At 33.1% G+C, this 8766-nt stretch overlaps 1 protein-coding gene across 1 annotated transcript; it reads right to left on the reverse strand.

Annotated features, from left to right (window-relative positions):
* Positions 1-241: 241 nt before the first annotated feature.
* On the reverse strand, positions 242-1572 carry LOC149551952 (SWIM zinc finger family protein / mitogen-activated protein kinase kinase kinase (MAPKKK)-like protein). The gene has a single exon (XM_089787449.1). The coding sequence runs from the start codon at positions 1363-1365 to the stop codon at positions 607-609; it is 759 nt and encodes a 252-aa protein (XP_089643575.1). The 5' UTR covers positions 1366-1572; the 3' UTR covers positions 242-606.
* Between the last annotated feature and the right edge of the window lie 7194 nt (positions 1573-8766).

Genomic DNA, 8766 nt, shown 5'->3' on the forward strand with positions numbered 1-8766 from the left:
CAGAGGTACTATATGTTAAAATTTATGTCCATGCTTCTAAGAGCATCTCTGTAGATGACCAGTCATTCGTGGGCAGAAGCCCCCATAAAACCCCCACTAATATATAAAAACTGCAAGTCAAGTTTACTATAAATCTTGTCACAATCAAAGAGAACGAAGAGAACGAAGTTGAAATGATATATGAAGTACTAAAAACAGTTAAAATATGTCCATTCAAAAATTATCTGTGCACACCAGGGGGTGGGAAATTGACAGCAAATAATATATATTTAGGATTACAAAATGCTGCCCACTAGAAAAGCAAACAAATGCCGATGTTTTGCTTCATCGTTGTTCCAATTAAACAGATTCAAGGGTTTATATAAATATGTTTTTACCTTTGCTGTATACTTATATACATTGTCAATAAGATGGGGGAAAAGCCGGAAAATCCATAGAACTGTTCATTACAACATATCATGTAGAGAATAAGCGCGAACAACTTACAAAAGCTTGGAATTTACACTTAAGAAACTTACGAGATTTGGAAGACTGACACAGGGGTACCATGCAGTGCAATGAAACACAGAATTGAGAATTCATTTCCCCAAACACATCCATGCAGTATCAATCCGAATAAGCTGCCAAATTCACATAGCCCGTCTGATTTTTACCCTTCTCCTCCCAGGGAGCCCTGCAGTAAATACAAGTCACAGGCCCCGGACGCTTACTTTTACTCCACTTGACAAAACAGTCCTTGTGCACACTGTTCCCACAAACATTACAGAACACAATAGGCTCCCTGGACCCAGCAAGCGGCTCATAACAAACAGGGCAATCCCCCTCCAAATCCCTCTGCTGAGTCCGGGGAGTCGAACCCGTGACCTGGTGAAACCTGGAGCGCACGCGGGTTCCGGCCAGAATGTCATCATCGACAGAGGAAGTGTGAAGCAGAAGCAGATCGTTCAGTTCGGACGGCAGAAGCGCCTTCTGCCAGACACGGGGATCGCTAGGAGGCAGCTTGAAGACGCGCAGCATGACGAAGAGAATGTGCTTGCAGGTGTTGCCTCTGAGGAAATCAGGGCAGGTGCAGGAGGGGCGGAGGTCGAGTCTCACGCAGTACACATTTCCTGTGGCGCCCAACACAAATAGCTCACAGGCTGAGGAATTGCTCACTTCAATTGTCTTTTTATCAATGAGGTACAGCCGCTGATCCAGTGCACGATTTATGCGCTCTGAAACGGCGGCACTGGGCTGCGCAATGAAGCGAGCCTGCCGCTTTTCTGCCCTGCTGCGTTTTTTCGGTGTTGAAGAGGGACATTTCGGTGGCTTCTGAGGCGTTTTCTTCTGAGGCTTTCTGGAGGAGGAATTGTCTGCTTTGGTCATGGTTTCGTGTTGTAATGTCGGAGTTGCCTGTGGAGATTTAATGGCCAGGGCCGGAGTTTGGAATCATTTTTTTGCCGCCATTGTTACAGGGAGTGCTTTTCCGACGCGTGGGCAGTTGAGTTGCAATCCGATCAGTTTTTTGCCACGTCCGATTCCACGAGATTTCTCACTACCCTAAATCATTCTTGGACTTCAGTTTAGAATCCAAAACGCATGATCATGTGCAATTTTTTAACATTAAATAAATGATTGAAATATTTTAATGATGTTTATGGCCATTTAAGAAATGAAAGTTATAATTTTTTATTTTATTGTATTTAACAAATAGTCTAATAGTTTATAATAGTTTATATTAAATTGTAAACATAAATGGAGAAAAATAAATATAAGTACATAATAAATCAAAACTATGTGTAGGTGGATTTAAACTCATTTTATGATAGTCGAACACGTCTTGTCTAGAAATTGAAAACTATCAAGCAGAGTAACATATGGGCACTACCCAGAAATACAAACAACCAAACAAAAACATGGGTATAGCCAAAGACAAGACACCCCTATGCTGCCAAAGCTATAGCAAAAGGAGGACGAGGGTTTGAGTCATCCTTCTTTCCCCAATTTTTTGTGTGATTTGGTTCAAGACCTTGAATAGTCTAACCATTTGCATTATCATCCTCTTCTTCTTCTTTTTTCTAGGGTGAAGAGATTATCAAGGATAGTCTGGGAAACAATTTGGAAGAAGATGGTCATCTTACACCTCCAACAAAACTAAGCCAACCTAAAGGTGTTAAAGGAGCATCACCATAGGACCCCACCTAAACGAGGACCCACAAAGAAGTGAGGAACTAGACTATCATTGAGATCAAACCTTATGTCCAAGTGAGCAACGTTGGGGAAACTAAGAACAAGATATGCTTGAATGTTGGTGAGAGAATATTTGACCACAATGCCCATCAAGGGAAGAAGAACGACCACCAATAACAGAAGCGTTTGGTGGAACCCTTGCAATCATACATGGGGCATTACTCCAATGTTACAGAAGCTCCCCCAAATGGGCCACCTCTAAATCCACCTTGTCGTCTTGTACTTGTATCTATAACATCACATTATTACATATACAAGCTTTAGAAAATATAGAGATATTGGTATCAATAACATGACATGTAAGAAAATTGACCCATTTCTATCCTTGCATATCTCCAAATAAAAATTCCATCTTGAATGTGTGTCAAAGTTGTAGAAAAGGGGAAGGGAATCTACAATTCTCTCTCAAAAAGACCATATGCCAAGAAAAAAAAATCTAGACCAAATGGAGAAAACAAAGCATTAATCTGAACCAGTAATTTTGAGTTGTTCTACAAAACAAAAAAACTATGAGGAAGGACTTGGACGAGCCATAAAATGGACAATAGGGATCTGGAATGCACAAATGACAAAGGCGATGTCCTAAAGGAAAGCCTTGAAAAAGAATATACCAGGTAAAATATGTTATTTCAGATTCTGTGATAACAAACCTGATAGTGGAAAACTGCAATCTCTAAGTTGATTATGAGGATTATAAATGTGTGTGTTGGTTAAGAACTTGAACAATTAGCAAGTGAGGTGAGAGCCACCAATATCCTTAACATGGTTGATATCTTACAAATGTTGTTTGAGGATACCAATGCTAGTCCTTACACCCTGCTTTGATGCTTGAGATGCTTATCTTATGGAGCGATTCCACTAGCAAAGCCAAGAGAAGCAATTCAAAAGTATGATAGTCTTGGTGAGTTTGATGGAATTGGACTTGCAAATCCTCCCAAGTGTAAGGAGACATCATAGGCCTGGAAAAAGGTTTCTAAGGGTTCAAATGTCATGCTTATGAAAGCATAGAACATGAATACCCATAATATAAGGAAGCAAAAGCCCTTGAACTTGTATTAGAGAAGACCACCAAAGATCATGCAGATTGAAATAAAGACCATCTCAAAAGCTAGTGATATCCTAATGTAGCCAAGGCTTTTTACCTTCCAAGGTATGCCAAATGCATTTAGCAACAAAGGAACCGTAGATTTATACTAGTTATCGCATAAGAAAAAGGATTTGGAAGTGAATCCCCTACCAAGTAAAGTGAGGCAAAGGAAATGCTGAGGCAATGCAATGGCAAAGAAGAATTTTTCATGCTTTGTTTCCTATAAGAAAGAAAGTTACAACCTATTTGACACAAAGTGCTTGACCCTATTTCTAGGTGGAAATGAAACCAAGGTCCCTAGAGTTTTTAGGAAGGCAATAATAATCCCATGCAACATTGTGAAAACCATATTTCTTTGTATCTAAGACCCACAAAAAATTGCCCAACTGCTTCTCGAGGTTGTTGTATGATGACTCGTATGGATTCCCAACAAGAAAGCTAATAAACATGTGTTGTCACAAGCACTTTTGAATAGATTTGAAAGTTCCTTGCTTGTGAAAGAAACTTGGTTAGCAAGTATGTCAGTTTGGCCTCAAATTTGGAAAGAACTGCACTTCAAATCTCTCTTACATAACAATGAAAAGCCAATGGGATCCCTAAAAAGTGGATAACCTGACCATGATGAATCCACTTCCAATCCTACTAAAGAGTCCAATGTAGAGCTAGAAGAGATAAGTGTTGATAACAAAGGGTTGTGTGTCATTGAATGGCAAATCTAGAGCCAAGCAAAAGGTTTTTAAGAATCGAAGAGCATTCTAGATGTTTTCTTCATCCTTAATGAGGGTAAGGAAAGATTCATCAACAAAATGGTCATTGCTAAGTTGCATATTAGAATCAGGAAGGGAAACTCCCTTAACCTGACCATTGGACATAGAAAATGCAAGCAAATACCCAAAGTCTTCTATAGTGAGGACGTATAAGGAAAGGGCCAATCAACAACCTTGATGTATGGATCTATACAAGCTAGACATATGAGACTAATGGCCATTGATAATAATGCAAGCAAAGACATCGACAAAAAGCATTTGAACAAAAAGAATAAAATGAGGACTAAACCCAAGAGCTTTCAACATGGAAAGAATTAAAGGTCACTCTATTCAATCATAAGATTTAGAAAAATCAATTTTGTGCTAAATGGTATCTTGAGTGAACCAACAAGCTCATTCCATACCCTCTCAAACTGCTACATTCTTATCCAAAATAAAACTAGTATGCTTAGGATGCACAATCTAGAGAAGAAGGTAGTGAATTTTCAAAGCAAGAGCCTTGGCAATGATTTTGTAGGAAACATTAAGTAAGGTAATGGGAACCAATTACAAATATCCTTTAGATCAACAATTTTAGGTATGAATTTTATATTTCTTTTGTTTATTTCAGGTCTTAAAAACTTGTGTTGAAAAGCTTCAAGATAAACATAATGTAGACCTAAACTAACACAATCCCAAAGGGATTTTTAGAATTCGCATGGCAATCCAACATGAGAAAGCTACAACATTAGTTTCCTATTGAAACAAATTTGTATAAGAATAATAGTTATTGATCAGTAATGGAAAGAAATTGGTGTTTTAATGATTTGGGTTATTTTGAAAATGGTTGGGTATTTTTACTAGATCAATGGTTTGGATCACACCCTTTGACCCATAATGAGCGAATTTAAGGAGAAATGGATAGATTATAGATCTAAAAATGTGTAAAAGATATGGGCTGAGGAGAAAGGGGCACAATTGAAAGTTTTTAAAAAAATGGAAAACAAAGGGGAAAAAAAAAAGAAAGGTTTTTGTATAGTCTACAATACTAACCATATGTTTTTGGGTCTACATATGGTGACAACAATATAGGGTTACTTAAGGTGCCTAGTTGTACTCCAAACCAAACATACATAGTCTACCCTATCCTATAGGGAAAAAAAACCACTCAAGCTCAAATTCAACTAATAAAAAAAATTACAAACCATTAAAAAAAAAATGAAAATTTAAAAATGAAAACCTAAAAAAAATTGAAAGAAAAATAAAATAAATGAAAAGGATTTTATATAAAAGTGAGACAAGTAAAGAGAAAAGTGAAAAAATGAGAAAAAGAAACAAGAAAAGATATTATCCACGTGTGTGAGAAATTTAAGATGAATGCTTTAAAAAGTAAGTGTGTATACACACACACATATATATGAATACATATATGTATATATATGAATACATATATATACATATATGTATTCATATATATGTGTGTGTGTGTGTGCGCATATATATGTATGTATGTATATATGTATGTATGTATGTATATATATATATATATATATATATACATATAGATGTATGCATATATGTATATATATATATGTATATACATACATACATGTATGTATGTATATACATATATATATATATAGATATGTATATATACATATATATAGACATGTATATATACATACATATATGTACGTATATACATATATATATAGATATGTATATATATATGTATACATGTGTATATACATATATACATGTATGTATGTATATAGATATACACATGTATATCTATATACATACATACATGTATATATGTATATACACATACATACATGTATATATACATATATTTATAAATATAAATATATATATTTATATTTATAAATATATGTATATATATACATACATACATGTATCTATGTATATATACATACATACATGTATGTATATATACATATATATGTATATATACATATGTACATATATACATGTATGTATATATATATATACACGTATGTATATATATATACACGTATGTATATATATATACACGTATGTATATAGATACATATATATATACATGTATCTATATATGCATACATGTATGTATATATATGTGTATATTATATACATGTATATACACATACATGTATGCATATATATACACATACATGTATGCATATATCTACACATACATGTATGTATATATATGTATATATAAACATACATTTATATATGTATATAAATAGATACATGTATCTATATAAATATCTATATACATACATGTATATATGTATACATGTATATATGTATATATATGCATATCTATATATGTATATATACATCTTTGTACATACATGTATATATGTATATATACATACACGTATTTATACACATGTATCTATATGTATGCATATGTATATATACATATATACATGTATATATTTATATATGCATACATGTATGTATGTATATGTATATATATAAGTCTATATGAATTTATATCTTTATGTGCCTAAATCTATGTATTCATGTGATTATATAAATTTATACATACCTATATATTCATGTATAAATATATGTATGTATGTATGTATAGATACACACACACACACACACACACACACACACACACACACACACACATATATATATATATATATTAGTTATGTTCCTTTTAGTTTTGATTGATCATGATCTATTTAATCAGTTTAAATAAATTATTATGATGTTATTAAGGATTAGCTAAGAGATGTGACAATTGAGTTAATTCCAAAGATGTTGAGTTCTTCGACATTGCGCTTTCTTAGAAAATAAGTAGCAAGGGTCTTGAATACCTATATGTTGGAGTCAAGATCCAACTGGTAAGCCTTGGAAATAATACACTAGGAAAAATGAGTGTGTTTGGTTTGAACAACAACTAACTAGTGTAGACACCCAAAATGGCTACTTGCTCTTATGCAATGCCATTATTAACATTCTACTTGAATTATTGAAAAAGCTTCATTATTTAATCAATTTGTGTCTTTTTGTTAGATTCAAAGATCAAATTCATCATTTTGCCTAAATTGCATAATTAAGTGGTTGTAATTAATTACTTTAATTACCAAAATTTTGATCAATATCTCATCAATTGTTCATCTAAAAAATATTAAATAACTAACATTATTTAATTATTCCTTCTCTTATTATAATTAATTAAATAAACTATTATATTTAATTAATATTCTCTCACTCTTACTATTTGTTGCATAATTAAATTATTTTTATCTCACAACTAAATAAATTATAGTTATTTAATTAAATTGATTATTCTTCTTTCATAAATAAAGAAGTAATTGTTTATTTATTATTTCTCAAATGTGCAAATAAATAAACTTTTTTAAAAATCATTGATTATTCTTCCAAAGCTAACTCATACTGACTTTCACTTATATGTGACTATTCAATCAGCATTTTTAATTCTTCCCACAACAATCAATTAAATCTCTAATCAATCCAGTCAACTTATTATTCTAACTTAATTGTCTATTATTCTAAATTTATGAAAATTTCATCAAATTAGTTAACTCGTCCATTCAATCAATTCAATTAATTCTCTCAATAGATCAATCGGATTAGTTATCTAATCAATCAATCGCGTTAACATGAAAATCAATTCAAGTGAACTCTCACTCGCTCTAAGTTTAACTCTGTAATCAATTAGCAATCAATCTCAATCAACTTGCCAATCAATTCAAGTTAACTCTTTAATCACAGGTTCAGATTAAAACCCCTAAAACTATTATAAATAGAAAGCTAATTCTCTCATTTTGGAAATCACAATTGCCTTGACCTTTTATGTTGTCAATCCCAAGCTCAATATCAAGAGCCCACATAATTCATTAGAAGAACACCAAGGGAGGATAATCATGACTTGCATATTCATATGTTGATTGCTTTCACATATATTTTTATTATTTATGTTTATTGTTTATCTTATATCCTTTCTTGAATTGGGAACTAAATCCACTAATAAGTCTCTTTGTGGTTGAGATATGAAGGTTATTGTAGGATTCTATGATTCTATATACCCAATCACAACTAGATATTAAGAAATTTGTGTTATTAAAATGAGATAATTGATTACAACTATCATCTTAGGTTTAACTATGACATAAGGCCAGTGGGGACAAAATCCATTGCCAAGCTACCCTTGCCAGAGTTGCACACAAAAGCCAACCACTATAGGAGAAACCACAAGAAAATATAGAGATATCAATGAGATATGATGAGACAACCCTCATTCAACATGCTAGGCATAAGGTCTGCCTGGTTGCAACCATATACATTCAAATTACAATCAACGAGCTTAGAATCTCAGGCTTACAAAGTCAAATCTTTGATATCTTCCTTCTATCCAACTTCATTATATGTTTTCTAATCCTAGATCTCTAGTTGTATAGCCAACAAGACCACAAGTTGGCCTAATAAGCATATTATTGCAAAATATAGGTCTTGCCCCAAAGGATTACAATATAGAAAATTAATGTTTGCGAGGACAAAGATAGGTCTACACATGATCCAAAAAGAGATTCCCAAGGCCACAGAAAGACTCGATGCCAAACAAAGCCTTGTCAAAGCCAAAACTTAATGTTACTTGAGCTACCGGAAAACACTAGTACATTTAGCCTCTATTTTCGATGAAAGTTTTCAACGAGA

This window comes from Cupressus sempervirens, chromosome 6, assembly GCF_028749045.1.
Source record: "Cupressus sempervirens isolate cs-2001-9-10 chromosome 6, ASM2874904v1, whole genome shotgun sequence".
Classification (NCBI taxonomy): domain Eukaryota; kingdom Viridiplantae; phylum Streptophyta; class Pinopsida; order Cupressales; family Cupressaceae; genus Cupressus; species Cupressus sempervirens.

Coding starts and splice junctions, on each gene's coding strand:
- LOC149551952 (XM_089787449.1), bottom strand. CDS start 1,365: ATGACCAAAGCAGACAATTCCTCCTCCAGAAAGCCTCAGAAGAAAACG.